The sequence below is a fragment of the Gymnoscopelus braueri genome (genome assembly GCF_963280865.1).
Source record: "Gymnoscopelus braueri genome assembly, chromosome: 12".
Lineage (NCBI taxonomy): Eukaryota > Metazoa > Chordata > Actinopteri > Myctophiformes > Myctophidae > Gymnoscopelus > Gymnoscopelus braueri.
In genome coordinates, this window is record NC_137614.1 from 40,912,988 (window position 1) to 40,933,452 (window position 20,465).

General features: G+C 42.1%; 1 protein-coding gene across 4 annotated transcripts in view; it reads left to right on the forward strand.

The window, feature by feature from the left end:
• The window catches only part of LOC308097759 (segment polarity protein dishevelled homolog DVL-1-like), a 49,486-nt gene that overhangs the window by 9,778 nt on the left and 19,243 nt on the right, over positions 1-20,465 (forward strand). For all 4 annotated transcript variants that reach the window (XM_080445773.1, XM_080445775.1, XM_080445774.1 and 1 more), the window contains exons 2-4: positions 1,439-1,508; positions 6,648-6,769; positions 14,488-14,606. In XM_080445773.1, the coding sequence (XP_080301899.1) occupies positions 1,439-1,508; positions 6,648-6,769; positions 14,488-14,606 (311 nt within the window). The remainder of the gene's footprint in view (positions 1-1,438; positions 1,509-6,647; positions 6,770-14,487; positions 14,607-20,465) is intronic.

Consider the following 20,465-nt stretch of genomic DNA (forward strand, 5'->3'; position numbering starts at 1 on the left):
AAAGAGTGAATGCCTCCTCGTGTCAATCTTGCAGAGCACGGAACAGGTTGCATGGTGGTACTGTATAGCAAGGGTTCCCAAAGTTGGGGTCGCGACCCCACTTGGGGTCGCGGGAGACTGACGGTGGGGTCGCGAAATTATTTTGGGTCATGAAAAAAAAAAAAAAAAAAATTACTTTAAATTCAACAGAATAATGAAATACAATCTAAAAATGATTACAAATGGAACATTTAAAAAAAAAAAAATTTTATCCCGCGATTTTTGTAACCCATTTTTTTCACCCGGTGCCAATTTCCTAAGTGATCCTGGGCGCTACACCTGCCCTACACCAGCAATACACCAGTCCCCTTCAGCCTAGGGAGGCCAGGGCCGAGCTCATGCTTCCTTCAATGCATGAGAGCCAACTGACCTTCTTGTCACCTGACAGGGGGGAGTTTCCCTGGTAGGACGTAGCGCGTGGAAGGAACACGTTATTCCAACCAGTTCCCTTCCCCTCCATCAGGCGCCCCGGCTGACCAGGGGGAGGCAGTATAGTGACCAGGATTACCTTGTGAGGGTATTAACTACCATAGGAGACACGGGGAGAACATGCAAACTCCACACAGAGTAGGCCCTTTCACCAACCCCACCTAGGGTATGGGCGCTGATGACGCGGAGGAGAAGACGCGCCCACAGTGTCCCCGGCGGGAATCGAACCCAGGACCTTCTAGCTGTGAGGCGACAGCGCTACCGACTGCGCCACCGTGCCCCCACAAATGGAACATTTTACCATTATAATACATTACAAATGCGCACCGAACGTGCAAGTTTATGTGTATGAATGACCTCCAGATTTAGGTGGGGTCGCGAGTCAATTTCCGCATTATTTTGGGGTCGCGGGCTGAAAAGTTTGGGAACCCATGCTGTATAGTGCATGGTGGTGGTACTGTATAGTGCATGGTGGTACTGTATAGTGCATGGTGGTACTGTATAGTGCATGGTGGTACTGTATAGTGCATGGTGGTACTGTATAGTGCATGGTGGTGGTACTGTATAGTGCATGGTGGTACTGTATAGTGCATGGTGGTACTGTATAGTGCATGGTGGTACTGTATAGTGCATGGTGGTGGTACTGTGTGTATAGTGCACGGTGCATGCTTGCATCCTCCTGACATGATAGCCTAACCTCACTTAAACCCTCGACTTAGTGAAACGGACCTGAGTTGGCTGTGTATTTGGAGATCAGATCTACAAGCTCACAAGCAACGCATCGCGTCGTGACACATTGTGAGCTTGTAGGGGGGGATCTGCTACCCCCAGAATATGGATGCTGGGGTTGAAGGCGTTAAGAAAATAGCAGATCTTAAAGCTCTGCTTGAAGATCTGCTATTTTAGGCGTGCGACGGCGTACAAAAATGAAGCGCTAACAGGCTGCGTCTCTCTGTCCTGTTTCCTATAGGGTCGTCAAAGAGGAGATCTCCGACGACAACGCCAAGCTGCCCTGCTTCAACGGCAGAGTGGTGTCCTGGGTAAGTGAGATGGATCATAGCGGCTCCGCTGTCCCCCCCTCGCTCCTCCTGGCAGCGTGCCTGGAGGGCTGCGCTGGCTCAGCGCTCGCCAAAGATATGCGCAGCCCCCTTGTGGATCATGTAAATGTACCCGTCGAGACCGGCGTACCGTGTATACTGTAGAATGAGCGAAACGCCTCCGCACGGCTATATCCAAGCACTCCTTCAGCATACACCTCACCACGCTGTTTCAGAGATGTGATGCGAGCACTTGCACTCCATTAGGAGTTGAACTTTGTAGTACAAATATGCAGGCAGCGCCGGCGAGGTCTGACCACTAAAACTAGAACATCAAACTAGCTAGTCATGTTAATGGTGATTGACGAACCTTTATCACTTCACTTGTGTAACACGCAGATTGCGACACACAAGTTAACTGTAGTGTGGTAGCACTTAAAGACGTAGTGAAAAATATGTTTTTCACACTTTTAGAGCATATCCGTGGTCATAATATAGACATACCTAATCGATTTTATTTGTATTATTATATCAAAAGTCCCTAAAAGGCCAAATCTTAATTACTTCTTGTGAACGAAAACGTGCTGCGTGATGACCTAGATACACTATGAATGAATATAAATGAATCTTGATTTCGTTCACCTGTGTGATTCCCATATCTGCATGTTCCTCCAAACACACCTGCTTTTAATTACAGAACTGCTCCGTTTTGAATCTCAGTCAAGATGACGTCCAGACGGTGTATTACTCATTGTAAACTTAATCAGCACACTAAAATAGGTATCTGAAAACATTTTAGGTTCGAAATAAGCAACTTGGTAACAAACATTCTGCACATTGGCCGTGTCTCTATCCCTTGGCCAGCGTGCGCCTGCAGGCTACAAACACTAGCATACCTGTTTATACTGCAGTGATTATGATCATAATCATAATAAGTCTTTATTGTCCCAAAGGGATATTCCGTGTCACTGTCTGTTCAACAGAAAAACATAACAATTAGGGGTGTTGGAAAAAATAATACTACAACACACACAACAAAGACAATACATGGACAGTTTGTTTAGTGCAGCAATGGCTGAATGGACTAAACTCCTACTAAACCCAATTCTTTCCCATCTCAAAGTTCTGTGTCTTCATCCAGATGGCATGATTGTAAAGTCACGGTTGCTGGCATGATCATCAGTGTCATTTACTATTGTGAGTTTCAAACGTGTGATGGCTTCATCGTTCATATCAGAACGTGTGGGTGTGGGAAATGTTCTGTATAACAGCTAAGAGCTTATCGCTTAATTAAAGATACAATCCATACAGTTTAAATGTTGTGTCACTCTCCCGACAGACACAGGTCTTTGCAACAATGTCCGAACTTCAATAACGATGTCGATGCATCTAGTGTCCAATCTGGTGCGCCGTCTGCTTCAAATACCTTAATTGATATTGTCAACCAATATAGGTGTCCTACCCGACACCAGACACTAAAAGGGATAACCAATGGGGAGCAGGTCATTATTGAGAAATAAACCCAGACAGGGTGATTAAGCCCCGATGCTTAGCGGAGGGGTCGTCATCACCCTGAAGGGGTGACCTGCTCCTCATTGATTATCCCGCTCATTACACGGCTACTTAATACAATTATTTTTTTAAATGACCCAAAACTAACAACAAAACGAAGGATTTCATTTTGTAGTCCATTAATTTCAGAAAGCAGTCCATTCATTTATGCCAGGTGTGTCCAGTGCAACATGTCGCATCGGAAAACAACGGGAAGTGTTGATAAAATAGAATCAGAATTCGGTTACTGCATTGTCTATTTCTCACTTCAAATGTTTTCAAAAACATTCCTGAGAGCAACGTTTAGCTGTAAATGACATTGTGTGTTAGTTGACATGGCTGCCATGTTGGATACGGCATGTGTATATATGTATATATATATATATGTATATATATATGTATATGCATATATATTTATATTCATATATATATATATATATATATATATATATATATATTTATATATATACATACATACATACATACATACATACATACATACATACATACATACATATATAAATAAATGATCAATAATTTATTTTCCTCTTTCCAACTGGCCCCCACTTTAACAAACATGTGTGTCCTATAGAGAGAGCAGCATTTCCTTTGTGTTAGGATACAGAACAGGCAGGCAGTGCTGCGTGACTCACTGTGAGCTCACTGTTAACCTGAACATTTGTATTCAAAAAGTATAAAAGGCCAATCAGCAGAGAGCATCCAGGCCAGCGCTTCATCCAGTTCTACACCCACACACACACACACACACACACACACACACACACAAAGGTGCACGATGGGAAGTGTTGAAACGATGGAATGTTCCTCCATTTAAAGGGTACATAAAGCATCTCATACAGCACAGAGTGGCACAGGTTGAGGCAGCGTATCACCATAGTGACTCACATACAGTCCAGCAGCGGTTCCCAGTGCTTAAATTAGCCTCTTTCCAAGTAGAATTATAATGATCCATATACCGCCATTATTCTGCCCCTAGGCAACGTCCTTTAACAACTTGAACCCCAGCGTCCCTATTCTGGGGGGCGAACATTCGCCGGAAATAGCCGATCTACAAGTTCACAACGCGGCGCATTGCACCGCGTTGTGAGCTTGCTCTATTTCAAAGAGATTTGGTGTAGAAATACTAGAGGCCCTAGTATAGACTGAGCCCTGAGGGAACCCGGTCAACTAAGTATAATATATAGGGTTCAAACGTCCTACCACACCGGGAGAGAGACGAGTAAATGACCCTGAAAATGTATCGGACAATATTTCACATCAAACTATGACTGTAATTTGGTGATGCCACATGCAGTATAATACAGGTTGATGCCTTTTTCCACAGTGAAAAATCAGCCTCGCTTCGTAAAGAAATAATCACGTCACTTTATCGCCACGTAATAATAATTGTGATCATGACCGTGGTTAACTCCACATCCATGTTGAGCTTTTCTAGGTTTCTTCTGTTTTTTAAATTATATGGTGTTGAGGTGGGCATTATATCACAAAGATTAACATAGTACTGAATTTTCTTTTCTTTTTCTTCTTTTTTTCTTTTCAATCATTCAAGCAATGAGTTACATTTCCCAATAAACAGTAAGAAGTCCATTTCTTCCAGTTCTTCGCTCTCAGCCTAAGAGAGAAGGTCAGATTCTCCATAGAGTCTATCTCGTTGACTACCCTTAATAACATAATCGATTAAATAACCTATTCCTTATCTTGGGCATGTCATTACAGGTGAAACGTTTAAAAAAGTAGCAAAAAGAAAATACAAAAATAGTGAAAATAGCTGATGTCCAAGCTCACAACACAACGCATTGTGAGCTTGTACTGTAGCTCAGCTATTTTCACTATTTGCACCACACCGATGTGCAGTCATAGTAAAAAAATACGCGTTCTACAAGCTCACAGCCCATTATGAGTTTAGATCTGCTATTTTTATGATGATAGGTAGAAACATAAAAATTTCCCACCTCCAATACATGTGCTTATATTGGCTTGTTTCAGAGGTCATCGGTTTAAGAAAAGATCCATAATATTAATATTTAATTTATTATCTAGTTTCTGTGGAGTCTCCTGTAATTACAAATTCCTGACTATTTGACCACTGTCATCAATCTTTAATAAAGAGAATATTTTGTTAGACTGGGGATCGACAACATTCAAGCGTGTGTGTGTGTTTAAGTTTTCCCCAGAATGTGGATGCTGGGGGTTAAGTGGTTAAGGTGAATTTAAGCTTTGCGTTCAACAAGCGCTGAACGATGTGGCAGTGACGTCAAAAGGACTAAAATACACGGAGCAGCTCCACAGAGGGTGTCGCGTACAGTACCTCTGGAAAAATGTATGGTCACAGATGCTGTCATAAAACGTTGCATAGTGCATACTCTCTGGTTGAGAAGACAAAGTCATCTTTGTTTCTGCGGAGATGCACGAGACCACATTCAACCCTTTTTAACATCTTGTGACGACGCTGTCTGCGACTTGCAAATAGTATGAATTAAGGGTGGAATCAATTTAATCGATTATAAATAATTATTTAAAAGCCATTTGGAAATGCCTAATATAATAGTCAAGTAACTAACTCTAACTTAAACTCAGTCCACGCTCTTCAAGTTTTGTCACAGACCCCCTAACTTATCTTTCATTTCACCATGAACCCCCATTTAAAATAATTCTGTCCTATGGATCTTCCCATCTATAGATGTTTTTTTGAATGTCATAAAAGTACATGAGAAATAGATTCATAATGTTGATATTGAATTGTAGATAATTGTAGTCGATATTGTGATAGCCATTAGCCACGCATGCCATGCATAGTTTCGTAATAAGTGAATTGAATCATAATTAAATCAAATCAAATGTAATTGAATTACTCCTCATTTGGCTGAGGTATCCCCTGGAACAGTGGTTTTCAAAGTTTTTCATGCCAAGGACCCCCTAAAATGTATTTGGCCGCGGACCCCCATCTGAAATTATTCAACATTTTTCAAGACACTTTGATGAATATATAAATGGATAAAGTGGTTAAAATGATTGTGATGCTGCATTAGCACATTTTGCTGGGGACCCCCTGGAACCCCCCCACACACACACACACCCCCCCAGGACCCCTGGGACCCCTGCCCTGGAACCCCCACAAGGACCCCATGGGGGTCCACAGTTTTCATGTTGAAAACCACCGCTTTAACGTCTGTCTGTCTGTCTGTCTGTCTGTCTGTCTGTGCAATTTATCTAAGTAGGAAAGAAAAAATTGATGGAGGGCAGAGGTGTGACTGTTCAGCAGTTTTCAAGAATTTAGTTCGAGCACGAGTATTGCTACAGTTTGAATATAAATACTATGAAAAAATGGAGGACTTGGATGAGTTCAAAAATATATGTGACTATGAAGGCGTACTTTTTTTCTGTAAAAGATATGGCAATCACTTTTGTAGATGTGTTGCTCAAAATAAATTTTGTGTGGTGTTGTATCATAGTTTGTGATTGATTGTTTGAATGAACTAATGTAGCAAACATTCTCATAAATGAGTGGTTAAAAATCTAAAATCATTCTCTGTCTGTCTGAATCTCTCTCTCTCTCTGTCTCTCTCTCAGTTGGTCCTAGCAGAGAGTGCCCACAGTGACGGTGGTTCTCAGTGCACAGAGAGCCACCCAGACCTGCCACCCCCGCTGGAGAGAACCGGGGGCATCGGGGACTCGCGGCCCCCTTCCTTCCAGTACGTATGCCTCATTAACACGGGCCTCCCTCTGTGATTGGCTGTCGCACTCATTTCATGCACAATTACACTCGGTGTGCGCACACGCCACAGATTCGGCGAAGAACACACACAATCTGTGTGCGGGGGCGGGGGGGGTTGACCTTTTTAATGAGCTGCTCGCCATATGGGCTAATCAGAATACAAGCGGTGCTCATCAGAGACGGTCGTCCCACGTGGTGGTCTCGTGGTGGTGGTCTCTGCTCGGAATAGAGCTGTGGGATTTGGCGATTGCCGTGTGAACGTGACGTCTGGTGTGTGTATTCCTGTGTGTGCATAAAGGAGAACATTACTGCTTACTGTCACTGTGTGTGTATGTGTGGTGCGTGCATCAGTGTAAGTGTGTGTGTGTGTGTGTATAGACTCACATGAGTGCATGTGAATGCAAATGATGAAGATGTCATCTTCAGAAATGAATGATGAATAATATTATAATAATCTTGTTTGTTTCTCACACACGCACGCACACACACACACACACGCACCCGCGCGCGTCTGTGTATCTTCTCACTACTGTACTTCCTAATCTGCCCATCTTACCCCCATTTATACGGTTAGGACTGACACTGTACGGTAGGACATGATGCGTGTGCTTATCTATGTAAGCATATGATGCACCTCCCCCCCCCCCCCCCCCCCAGTGTTACAGATTCTACAAATAGCCGTGAATGCGTAAACATCTTCAGGGAAATACTGGCGCTCAATGCGGCCCATTGTGTGGAGCCCTGAAGAGCAGCCATCCATAGCCCGGCTTGCTGTTAACCCATTTAGTCCGGGAACGCATCTGGTGCAACCACTTTATCCATATTTTATACTTTGGCTATTCAAAAATAGCAGATATACAAGCTCGTAGCGTGGCGCCAAGTGCCGCTCTATGAGCTTGTGGATCTGATTTTTTTTTTTTTATCTTGAACATTTTTGCAAATCTTTGAATATATATAGATTTTTTAAATCGAACATTTTTAACTCAAATCTGGGCGTCCCTGGAACTAAATATTTTGAGATGGGGGTCCGCGGCCAAATACATATAATTTTGGGGGTCCTTGACATGAAAAAGTTTGAGAACCACTGATATAGGATGTTTTTCAGTATTTAGAAGACATTTGTAGAATCCCCCAGAAGCAAAGATTTGAGTTACAAATGTTTTCTTTTCACAGATTTTTCAAAAATAGCAGATCTACAAGCTCATAGCGCGGCACTGAGTGCCGCGCTATGAGCTTGTATATCTGCTGTTTTTGAATAGCCAAAGAAATCTAAAAGGACACTTTTCCCAGTCTAAATGGGTTAATAAAGAGATATGTGACCCAGCCATGTGTGTCCTGTGCTGTTCCAAGGCTGCCTGATTTACTCTTTGTCCCTCGGGCCAAAATTGCAGATGTACAAGCTCACAGCGCGTCGCGCCGCGACACGTTGTGAGCTTGTAGATCCTAGAAATCAAGAATATAACGGCATAAGGATGATTCAACGTTGAAGAGGTTTTGTTTGTCACGTGCTCATACGAGTATGTTCAGAGAAATGTTACTTTCTGTGTAACAGTGACCGCGTCGCAATGTGAGCTTTGTAGAACGGCTATTTTTGCTACTTTTGTGTGACACTGTCGTAATCGTATGACGAAGTAGGGCATTACTTACTTAGTTGAAATATGGAGATACAAGGATTATGCCCGACAGCAACAATATATATTTTATTATAATGAAATATATATATTTTATTGTAATGAAATATAGGTATAATACAAGTAGGTAAATAAGGTTATAATACTAGCAAAGGGTACTAATACGAGAGGGTGCTGTAATAAGTAATAAAAGTGTAAAGTGTAGAGTAACCTTATACAGTAGGTGTGACAGCATCTACTATATACACAGACATTGGTGTTGTACAGAATAGACCATAGACCATTACAATTTCAATTTAGTCATTTAACAGACTTACAAGTGTGTAGAGTAAGCTTGAACCCCTAGTCAACAAATGAGAGGGTAAACAGTCAGAAGAAAACAATGTAGTGCTTCCAAGAAAGTAGGATACCACGTCAAACTTAGTAACAACATGCTATCTCAATAACATTCTCAATATTTGTGGTCAAGTAAAAACAAAGCTAAATAACAAACAAAAACAACAAGTAACATATTATCTGCATAGTATAACTAGCATCTATCAAATCGGAGACAAGAAGGGATACCAGGAGAGGGGAGTGCTAGGGGAGGCGAGGTGGAGTCTGAACTTCAAGGCGAGGTGAGTTTTCAGACTGCGACGGAAAAATTGTGAGTGAGTCTGCAGTTCTTACTGCAAGTGGGAGTTTATTCCACAGCCTGGGAGCCAGGAGGGAGAAGAGCCTAGGATGTGTGGAGCGTTGTCCAGGGTTGTTTTAGGCAGTGGTGTAAAGTCACTAAAGTACATTTACTCAAGTACTGTACTTAAGTACAATTTTGAGGTATATCTTTTTTACTTTACTTGAGTATTTCCAATTTTCAATACTTTTACTTCTACTCCATTACATCTCAGAGGCAAATATTGTACTTTTACTCCACTACAATTATTTGAAAACTTTAGTGACTAGTTACTTTGAAGATTTTGAATATTATTACAAAAACATACATACACCACTTCACAACCTTTAAATAAAACTGTACCTAAGCTATTTGAAAATAGCAGATCTACAAGCTCACAACGTGTCGCTTGATTTCGTATCCATATTGAACTTGTGAAATGGGACATTCTGCATAATGAGTACTTTTACCTTTGGTACTTTAAGTATATTTTGATGCCAATATTTTTGTACTTTTACTCAAGTAGATTTGGAATACAGGACTTTTACTTGTAACTTGTAGAGTATATCTACATTGTGGTATTGGTACTTTTACTTGCAGTAAGTAAAAAATGTCAGTACTTCAGTACTATTTGAAATAGCGTCTTCACTGAAGATACTGAGGTAGGTTATATAACAACAAATTTGCAGCTAGAGGGAAAGAATTCAGAATGTAGAATTATGCCGAATTTAAATGGGAGAATACATTTGCAACCGAATATGTACAGAATATATTCATGCAGCAGAAATATGAGAATAGGCTACTGTATATACTGTACACACTGTATTGCAAATATTAGTGGAAAAAAAGTACTGTTTGTGCATGAGATTTGTCCAAAAAAAAATAGCGTGTGTGCTGTTTGTGAGCAAGGATTTACAGGTTAAGCCTTATTTAAACTTTGGCTATTTGAACATAGAGATGCGATACGTTGTGAGCTTCAGATCAAATATTTTCGAAAGATATAGATTGTTTTCTTTTTAAACCGTATACAAATATTGGGAAAAAAAAATATTGGCATACATTTGCCCTTGAATAAAGAAATGGTTAAAGACAGTTGACCTGGCATTTGGGTCATGGAACACTGACCTGATGGAGACATTTCCTCATTAAGAACCCCAGACTTTAACGTCTAACAGATAGATTATTAGAGATTCCCTCTGCTCTTAGTCAAGGAGAAAGGCCCCCGAAGCTAAATATAGCTGGAAGGGCCTGGGGGTGGGGGGGGGTTGTTGCCGTTGCAGCAGCAGCACAGCAAATACAGCTGGGACTCTATATTGAGAACATGCAATCTGTCATGTCTCAGGGTATCTCTTTATCCACTGTTTGACGTCTGGGCTCATTTTTGCCCTCTGTGGGGCTGCTCCCTGCTGCTTTGACTGTCAGCTGGCCTGATGATTTTATTGTTCCCAGTCCCACCACTCTCACTCACTGCTGGGCCTGCCGCCACCTTGTGGTGGAAAAAAAGAAAAGAAAACGATAGCGTTTCTGTCATGGCGCCCTCCCCCCTCTGCCTCACGTCACTCCCCCCCCCCCCCCCCCCCCTACCCCCACCTCCCTCCTTCCCTCGTTCTCACTCTCCCTTTCTCTGTCTCTCTTCCAGCCAGACAGGCAGGCTTTTCTCTCTGGAGAAACAGCGTGGTGAATTCCCCTGTTTTGCAAAGCAGCCCCTCCGCCTCTGTCTTGGCAGAAACAAATCCCCCTCCGTCTTCCACCACCTCTCCCTTGTAAAATAGCCTGGAATATTATTACCACTTCATTCGGCCCTCCCCCCCACCCCCCCCCCCCTGCCTCATTCACCTATTTGATGTGTCGGTCGGTGTGAATGGCGGCATTTGATGAGCAGGCACAAGAGGTGTTTCGGGTTGAGAAACGGACAGAATTGATGTGCTGCTGCTGCTGCCCGGTAATCCGGATTAGCGGACATTAAAAGCACCCATCTCCATTTCCCAGGAGGGAGGGGGTGGGTGGGAGACTGGCAGTAGTGTGTGTGTGTGTGTGTGTGTGTGTGTGTGGGGGTGTGTGTGTGTGTGTGTGTGTGTGTGCGCGTGTGCGTGTGCGTGTGCATGTGCACGTAGCAAGTGTCGTTTGTTCACAGCTGCAGCCGTACTGCCCCGGCTAATCTCCCCCAGGATCAGTAGACCCCCTGCCTGGCAGGACTGCAGCTACAGACAGACTGACTGAATGACAGACAGACAGACAGACAGACAGACAGACACATCACGCAGCTTTCCACCAACCACACACGCAAACAAGCAAAATGACAAAAGCCCAAACCCACATGCCCTCTTTCATGAGCGTCCACCGCCACAACGTGCTTTTAATAGCATGCGGAATTTGCATGCATGCACTGACCTGCTGCCGGAGAGCAAGAGCAGCAGCAGCCGGAGAGCAAAAAAGCCCAGGTGCACGCATTATTAAGGACTCTCCGACGCAGGAACATGTCAACATGCGCCGCTGAGCGCCCCGCTCCTGCTGAGCGCCCCGCTCCTGCTGAGCGAACACGACAGACGCTGCAGCACGTCCCCCCTCTGGTGTTTTCGCATTTGTATCGATCATGCACACGTCAGGGGGGAAATACCCTAGCCCGCAACATGATGTCTGCATCTTCCTTTATCTCTTTCTTAAGCCCTGCTTACTTCGTCGTGTGATGAATAGCGGAAATAGGCGATTTACAAGCTCACAACGTGTCGCAATGCGTCACGTTGTGAGCTTGTAAATCGTCTACTGTAGTTTTACAATTTAAAAATGGTCTAGTGATGCACCAATGAGGACATTTTGGGCCGATACAGATAACAATTTTGGCCGATAGCTGATGCCGTTTTTTGTTTGTTTATTTAGTTGTTTTTGTTGTTTTTTCTCCCTTTTTAATATTCTAAATAATTGTTTTAAAATCTTTCAGCCCTTCATCGACTCTATCTTTTAATGAGCACATATTCACATATTCAATATGTTTCATTATGAAACAACAGATACACATCGGCCACATGCCGCATTGGTCAAGGTCATCTTATTTGCCGATACACCGATGGCAGTCAACAAGGCGAGTATCGGGCGGTACTGATCTTCGCCCGATTAATCGGTGCATCCCTACAATTCTTCACCTGTAATGAGACGCCCGAAACGGGGACGCCAGGATGAAAATGGTTGAAACCCATTTGTACTCTGTATAGCTGCGTTGCGTTTGGTAGCTTGTAGATCAGTTATTTTACAGTAGAGTTGTTTACACATGTAGGAGACATGTAACCGCGCGTGTCTCATCCTGTCTCTGGGGGCTCTGTGTTTACTTTGGTTTGAGTATGTATGGTATGAGTACAGAATGAGGTTTGTATGTGCAAACGAGTCTGTGCATGGATGTGTGTGTGTGTGTGTGTCCTGACATACAGTAGGCCACGTTCTGTGGTGTACTGGACAAATTGTGGACCAGTTGATTGGAGACGCATGTCTAATTAGGGACAAAATGGTTTGTTTGGTTTTACTGCAGTGTCATAAGGTTGGAGTAACACGTTGTACCTGTTACGGTTAAGGTTAAGGGTTAGGCTTAGGTCAGTCAGTTTAGTCAATAAATGTCATGGTCTATTACAGCTTCATCCGTACAGTATACATAAACAGACTATTTTCCTGTTAATGGTTTGTTTAACCCATTAATACCTGAGGCGATTCTTAAAAATGTTTTCTAAATCCTAACAGTTTTTTGGAGAAAAAAAATCAAAAAAGATTTTTCAAGATTTTTCAAAAATAGCAGATCTACAAGCTCATAGCGCGGCACTCGGTGCCGCACTATGAGCTTGTAGATCTTTTTGTAGATCTTTTTTTTTTTACATGTTTGGCGGGCATTTTTGTCATGCTTTATTTAAAGACGGCAACCTATAGGGCAGAGAGAGAGAGAGAACACATGTGAGACAGGAGTTGGATTCAAACTTGGGTCCTCGAGACCCTCAAGGAGCATGTGGTCAGTGGCAGTGAACTAACTGACTGAACCACCAGACACCCCCCGCCCCTATAAATCAATATTTAATCTGGGGACTATTTTCGGCCACCCTTTTCACATTAATCCACGCTTTAAAAGGCATTAAAACACAACAGTAACCTCACTTTGACCCAAAATAGCAACATAGTGGTGTTTAGTATGCTGGATTTTCTCTCAAGCAAGGTTCAAGTCTCTGCTGGCAGGTTTTCATATTGCAATGGCTTCCTTTTAAAATGTGACAAATCCACAATATTCTTTGTTAAATAGACGGCAGCAATGTCATGTGTATGAACCGTAATCAATAGGCTCAACATGCCAGACTGCTGGTATGGTCAATTTAAGGTAGGGTAAGGAGATATAAACAGATATCTTATGATAATATGAATGTAAGAAAAAAGATTGCAAAACGATGTGTGCGCGCTGTGCGTGCGTGTGCGTCTCTGTGTGCGTGTGTGTGAATGCATGCATGTGTGTGTGTGTGCTTGGGGGTGTTTACATGTGCGATTGTTTGTGCAGGTGTATAAGGTATGTGTGCTTATCCTCCACGCCTAAGCGTGTGTGACAGACAGACAGTGGTGAGTGTTGTTCTCACCCGCCTCGGGTTTCTGCCTGGTGGCCATGTCCGTCCCTTAACCCCAGCGCCTGGTGCCTGGTGGCCTTGTCCGTCCCTTAACCCCAGCGCCTGGGGCAACAGCCTATCTTGATAGAATAACAATCTGCCCCAGGGCCCCTGTAGAACCCCCCCCCCCCAATACCCTCGACCCCTCGTACGTCAGCCCTGCTTATTGCGCAACCCACACCTGATCTAGCACTTCAGACCCCTCTATCTTCTTTTCTTTTTGTTGTTCTGTCTGTTGTCTGTCTGTTGGTCTTTCTCTCTTTCTATCTCTCTCTTTCTCTCTTGCTCTCTCGCTCTCTCTCTCTCACTCTATCACTCTCTCTCTCTGTCTCTCTGTCTCTCCATCATGCTACGGGCGCCATCTGGGCTTTCAATAGGGCTCATTAATGCTTGCATTGTACAGAATGGCTTCCTCTCAGGGTATCTGGTCATTAATGACACTTAGTGAGAAACACATCACATATCACGCAACAATGAGGTCGCTCCTCTGGCCAGGGGGGCTGAATTTGAAGCAGCGTGTGTTATAATATGAGTTGGGTTCTCCTCCAAGGCTGTGCAGCAAACCAGACAAAATATAGCAGTGAGGCAGAGGTAGAATGCTGCTGATTCAAGAGTGTGTTGAAAAGAGGTTAATTACAGAATTGATTATAACCTGTGTGTGTGTGTGTGTGTGTGTGTGTGTGTGTGTGTGTGAGAGCGAGAGAGCAAAAGAGGGAGAGCAACCCAGAGAGACAAATATTTATTTTGTTTGAATCTTGCAGAAATTATACAAATGTTTCCGTTTCAGTGCCAACGCGGTGAGCAGTCGAGATGGCCTGGACACCGAGACGGGTACAGAGTCCCTCCTGAGCCACCGTAGGGAGCGCGAGAGGGAGCGCGCGCGGAGGAGAGCGCGAGAGACCGAGCGTGAGTATTTATATCAGCATGGAACACCCCACACCCAGAGAGACCATTGCTTTATAATAGGACTGGGCAATATGTCCATATTATATCCATATCGTTATATGAGATTATGACTTTTGGATATTGTAATATCGTGATAAGTGTTCTTTTCCTGGATTTAATTACCTTATTTTATATATATTTTTTAAACGGTCAAAATGATTTTAAGCACTATTTTTTGGTGGAAAAATAATAAAGAAAGAAAAACATGTTGTCACAATATCAATATTGTCATTGTGACATCATATTCATCAGGTTTCAGTGGCTGTAAACATGTGTGCTGTGTTCACTAGAGCTTTAACTATCTATTATCTGTGTTAACTCATCTGAGGACAGACAACAGGCTGTAAAAACAAAGGCACTCCCCAAAAACGATTTGACACTTTCAGAGTTAAATCACTTGGTGCATGCATAGCTGTTTTTTTTGGAGTAGTCAAAGAATGTACTGTATGTGATTGCTTTACATCATAAAATGATAATAGTAGGTATTAATGTACAACATCATGGTAAATGCTCATCACAAGGTATCTGAACAAAAATATATGAATTTGTTTGCCCAGTCCAAACATAACTTTTATTTATTTATTATTCAAATACAAGGATTCACATTTTCCATGATGTAAATAGCACATAATTGGATTTGATTACTAAAATGTAATGCAATTGGTTAACTACTTCTCTGCTCCTGGATATGACAAGAAACACATAGGCTTTGTTCACACTGCAGGCAGGTCCAGACTACAGGCACGTCTTTAGAAATAAGATCTGAATCACATTTCAAACCAAGAAATATGGTTCAAAATCTAATCTGATTAACAAAGATCATTTTTCATGTTCTTTTTGCTGTTCAGACTTGATTTAAAAAATCTGAATCATCTTTATTGTCACATCACCGGTTAACAGGTGTAAAGAAGTGTGTGATATCTTTTTTTTTTTTTTGTGCGCTCCATCATTTGTAGTTTTCGCGAGAAGAGAAAGGATACAGGTAATGTAGGGTAGAGCAGGAGAGGTAAGAATAGGACACAGGCCATGTAATCAAAGATATGTACAAATACACAAATAGCGTGTGTAGTAGCAGGCATGTACATTGTGTTTAGAACATTAGGTGTATACATAACATGCCGCCCTCAGGCGAGATGAAAGAAAGTAGTAGTACATTTCAAACAAGCAAATATACAAACACATACAAAATATATATATATATATATATATATGATTCCAAACTAGATATGTCATAAATCGTATTTAGGTTGGCACTGTGAACATAGCCATATGTTGACACTGCACAGCAATGGAAACAGTAACCAGAACACACTTCTGCCTCATTATGACCAGTGTAGCTTTTGGCACTTTCCTGTCTTTCGTAACAACTCTATTCTTTTGGTTCTTGTCTTTCCTGTGCGGGGCTCAGGTTTATGGTCAGAGGCTGTTTTCCACTCCGTGATTTCACTCCTGTCCTGTAGAACTATAGAACTAGATCTGTGACATGCAACTATTGGCTTGTCTATTGTCAAGACCTGAATGTAGCCCCATACTTTCTGCTTCTTTAGTGTATCTTTACACCGGCGCCATTTAGATAGATGCTAGTTATGTTTTACATGTAGCCCTGGAGTCACAAATGGTGTTTGAAACGGTTTGACACTTAACATACTGTTTGGGTCCTGGAGCGAACAACATACAGTATAATCTTCCACTTGCAGATTTCCACAGATTGTTGCCATTCCACTGAATTCTGCTGTTTAAAATCAGATTATGAAGCGACAGTCTTATATAAACACATATCCACGTTGTTTTGTATTGTGCAGGTGCCCAATTTACATTACATTAAGTTTCACTTATGTTATTTAGATGATAGTCATATAGATATTTGTTACTTATGTTATTTCGATAGATATTAGTTATGTTATTTCGATAGGTGGCAGCCTGGCAGGTGTGATGTCTTGTTCTTCGACCACTCTTGATTAAGGTTCATGTCTCTTAACACATTGAGTGCCAATCGCGTAGATCTACGCGAACCTATTTAAAGCCGCCACGTGCCAATCGCGTAGATCTACGCGAACCGCCGGTTCGCGTTGATATCACCAAAAGTGCACTTTCGGAATTGTTTGATCCATTTCCGGTTCCGGTTTGACCACCGGAAACAGAATTATTTGGGATCCGGTTTTGCCGATCCCGTCGGCCCTCGTTCTAATGACGAAACTGAAACTCCATTTTCTCCTTGTAGTTTTTTCTCCTCGCATATCACTGTTTAACGTAAACCGTTCTAACTACAACAATGGAGCTCCGTTTGACACGTGGTTTTTTCTGGTAGACGCAGGGAGATCTGGGCGATGTTTACAAACAGTGCAGAGCTCAATCTTAAGGATTTTAACAAGGTCTATGGCGACGTGAAAAAAACAAAAAAACAACAATAAAACGTTGGCACTGGTGAGTACATTATGAGATTAAAGTTATACAATGCAGAATCCCAAATAACGATTTTTAGCAACCTCTGCTGGTCACTACCGTCACTGCATACAATTTCCGTAATCCTCGATTACCCAGAATTCCATTCGTTTTCACCGGAAGCCGGAAGCGTTTCAAAAAGCGATCTTTTAATTGTTTTATACTATCTACGGATCGTTTCTCTTAGCCAGTGGAGCATTAGTTACCATGAGCTGTGCTTTCTTTTTCTGTTCTTTTTCGATCTTCTAATCCTACATTCTCTTAACATCAGCGTGAGGTTCCTTTTTGCTATTACCGCGGTAGTTCCTGGCCAAACAGGAAACCGTTGCGGTAGTTCCTGGGGACGTCGGCCACGACGTCATGACGTTGGCCAGGAACGTCATTTCCCCGGGAAAGTCCCCCCAGTCCACATTCAATAGAAAATATATAAATAAAAGGCTTCCGGGGGTGAAATTCATGGAGTGGGTGTTGTGAAACTTTTGCCACTCACAAAAGATATACAATTTAACTTTAGTTTTGTTGAAAACGTTACCTAGTATTACTTTAACCTCTGGCATGGAATGTGTTAAAAATGCTCGAGTGCTGCTCTATAGTGTCTCGTGTCCCTACAATTTACATAAAAAGAAAGAAGAAAGTTTAAGCAGTGCTTACATTCAATTCTTAAAGCAACACTATGTATAAAACATTTTATGAATAAAAGATAATTTTGTCCAATCGGTATGGTAGAGTATGTGAATACAATATAACTAGTACAATTGGGGTGGTTGTATTTTGTCTCCCTGCTCTTCTATTGAGACATTTAGATCGTGTCAAAGGTCATGTCTCACCTAGTCTCACTAAAGTGTTCAGAACTTTTAGTGAGACTAAATATATTATATCGATCGTGTGATATGAGACTAGATATCATCTGGGATTTAAGATATCATAATAATATCATGCTATAGCATACTATCGGTGTTGTCCTTTCCTGGTTTTAAAGGCTGCTCTACAGCAACATGATGCAATCTTCTGAACTCACCTGACTGTTCTAGCTGTTTTATTATTTGCCTTTACCCACTTGGTTATTATATACATTGCTGAGGATTATTTATCAGAAATCTCATTTTGTAAATATGTAGTGAAAGCACTAATAGTCATCCCCACAATGTCATCACAATATCGGCATTGAAGTATTTGGTCCAGCATGTCATGATATTTCATTTTGTCCATATCGCCCTGCCCTCTACCTCCACTGAAGAATGTGATTATTATTCGCCAGTTCATTCTATTCGTGTTCCAGTTTTTTGGACGCCTGCACACCAGAAAGTTGTAGAACAACAGCATCTAATGCCTGCTGTCTGCCACTGTTATCCAAACACACTGTACTCACTGTACAGCCACTTATTTATCTCCTATCCCCCCTCTCTCTCTAATATCTCTGTCTCTCTCTCTACCTCTCTCCGTCTCTGTCTCTCTCTCTCTCTCTCTCTCTCAACCTCTACCTCTCTCTGTCTCTGTCTGTCTCTCTCTGTGTCTGTGTGTCTGTGCTCTCTGTCTTTCTCTCTTTCTCTCTGTCACTCTCTCTCATTCTGTCTGTCTCTGCGTTCTCCATGTCTCTGCGACTGCGTTCTCTCTCTCTCTCTCTCTCTCTCTCTCTCTCTCTCTCTCTTTCTCTCTTTCTCTCTCTCTCTCTCTCTCTCTCTCTCTCTCTCTCTCTCTCTCTCTCCTCCCACAACTCTCTTCCCATCGTGCCTGGCACTGAGGCTCCAGTGCTTCAGGCTCATTTTACCAAATGCTCATTAATTTATGTGGTACAGTTTAGTATCACAGGACACACTTCAAACACAGGTATAGGGTAGAGAAGTGTGTGTGTGCTGTTAGCTTGAGAGAGAAGAAGAGCGTTAGGAAATGTGCTGGTGGAAACAGGGAAATACTGTAGCTTTACATGAAACATTACTCTTGGCAGAATAACAATGTCTCTTATACGCATTTCACCACCACACACTGATGCATCGTATTACTGTGCACTCGATGACTCGGTCTGTACAAATCCACTGTACCGTATGTCCCTGTTGCACATCTGTTGTTTTATGGGTAATAATACAACACTAATGCTGCTGACCTAATGGACATTGCTGCATTCTCATTTGTCCTGCTCTCACGTGCACATACAGTATACACATGCACAGTAAAATGCTGAGTGTTAATTTAACTCATTCAGTGCCAATGAAATAAAAAAATAATTGCGAACAGTGCCAGCAATTTTTTAATTTTCTTATAATATGTTAATAAGCACGTTGCGCCATTGCGGTAAAACACGTGAAACACGTCAATGGCACTCAAACCACTTAAACTCTATATGCAGTACTTCGTTGACAGTTGTCCCCCAGGGCTCTATACTTGGAGCCCTCGTTTTATACCAAATTTCTTCGTCAAAAATAGCAGATCTACAAGCTCACAATGTGTCGCCACTCGACGCATTGTGAGCTTGTAGATTGTCACAATAGGAAAACAATCGCAGAAAATAGCCAGAGTTTATGTCGTTAAGGAGGGTGTAATAGATATGTTTTAGTGTCAAAAAGTGACAGCTTTATACTCTCTCCAGCTCTTTAGTGAACAGAAAATAAATGTTCAGGTCAGAAAAAGAACCCTACAAAGACAATTTATCACCTTAAATGTTATTGTGTTCCAGTTAAAAATGTTCCTGCTCATTTGTTTGTTTTATTACTTCCAATTTCATTTGTTCATCCTGTATCGTGTATGCGTTCTCTCTGATTGGATAAAATTGCCTGGTTCTCCGACCTGAAAAGGATATTTTCTGTTTACTAAAGCGCTGGAGAGGTGGGGAAACCCCTGTTACTGAACAAAATACTCTATAGCAATATTGTTATTGGAATATAGAGCTATTTAACACTTATTTTAACAAAGAAAACTTGCTTACACCCACTTTAACTCTAAAAGTGTACAAACATTTGTACACTCTCAGAGATAGAAATTGTTAAATTAACATTAACATACATAAATTAATTAAATTTGACTGTGTGCAGATACTGTAGTCTGTATAACTCTCTCTCTCTCTCGGTACAGTGTGTGTTTTCCTCCTATCTTCCCTCCATCCGCGTCCATCCATCTGCTCGTTCGTCAGCTGTAATTAAGTGAAAGCATCGCAGGGGGACAGGCCGTGCCGTCCATCCCTGGCGAACATGCGCTTTTCATGGCTCGTAAATCACATTTATGCGGTCCAAATAATCTAATTTAACTTTGTGAATTGTGTTTGTATTATTGCCCGCTGCAGTATATCACAGTCACATGAGCCGAGACCCCCCCCCACCACCAACCCCACCACCCCCTTGCCTGTAGCGCTAGCAGACAGGAATTCCCCTGTCACATTATATAGGC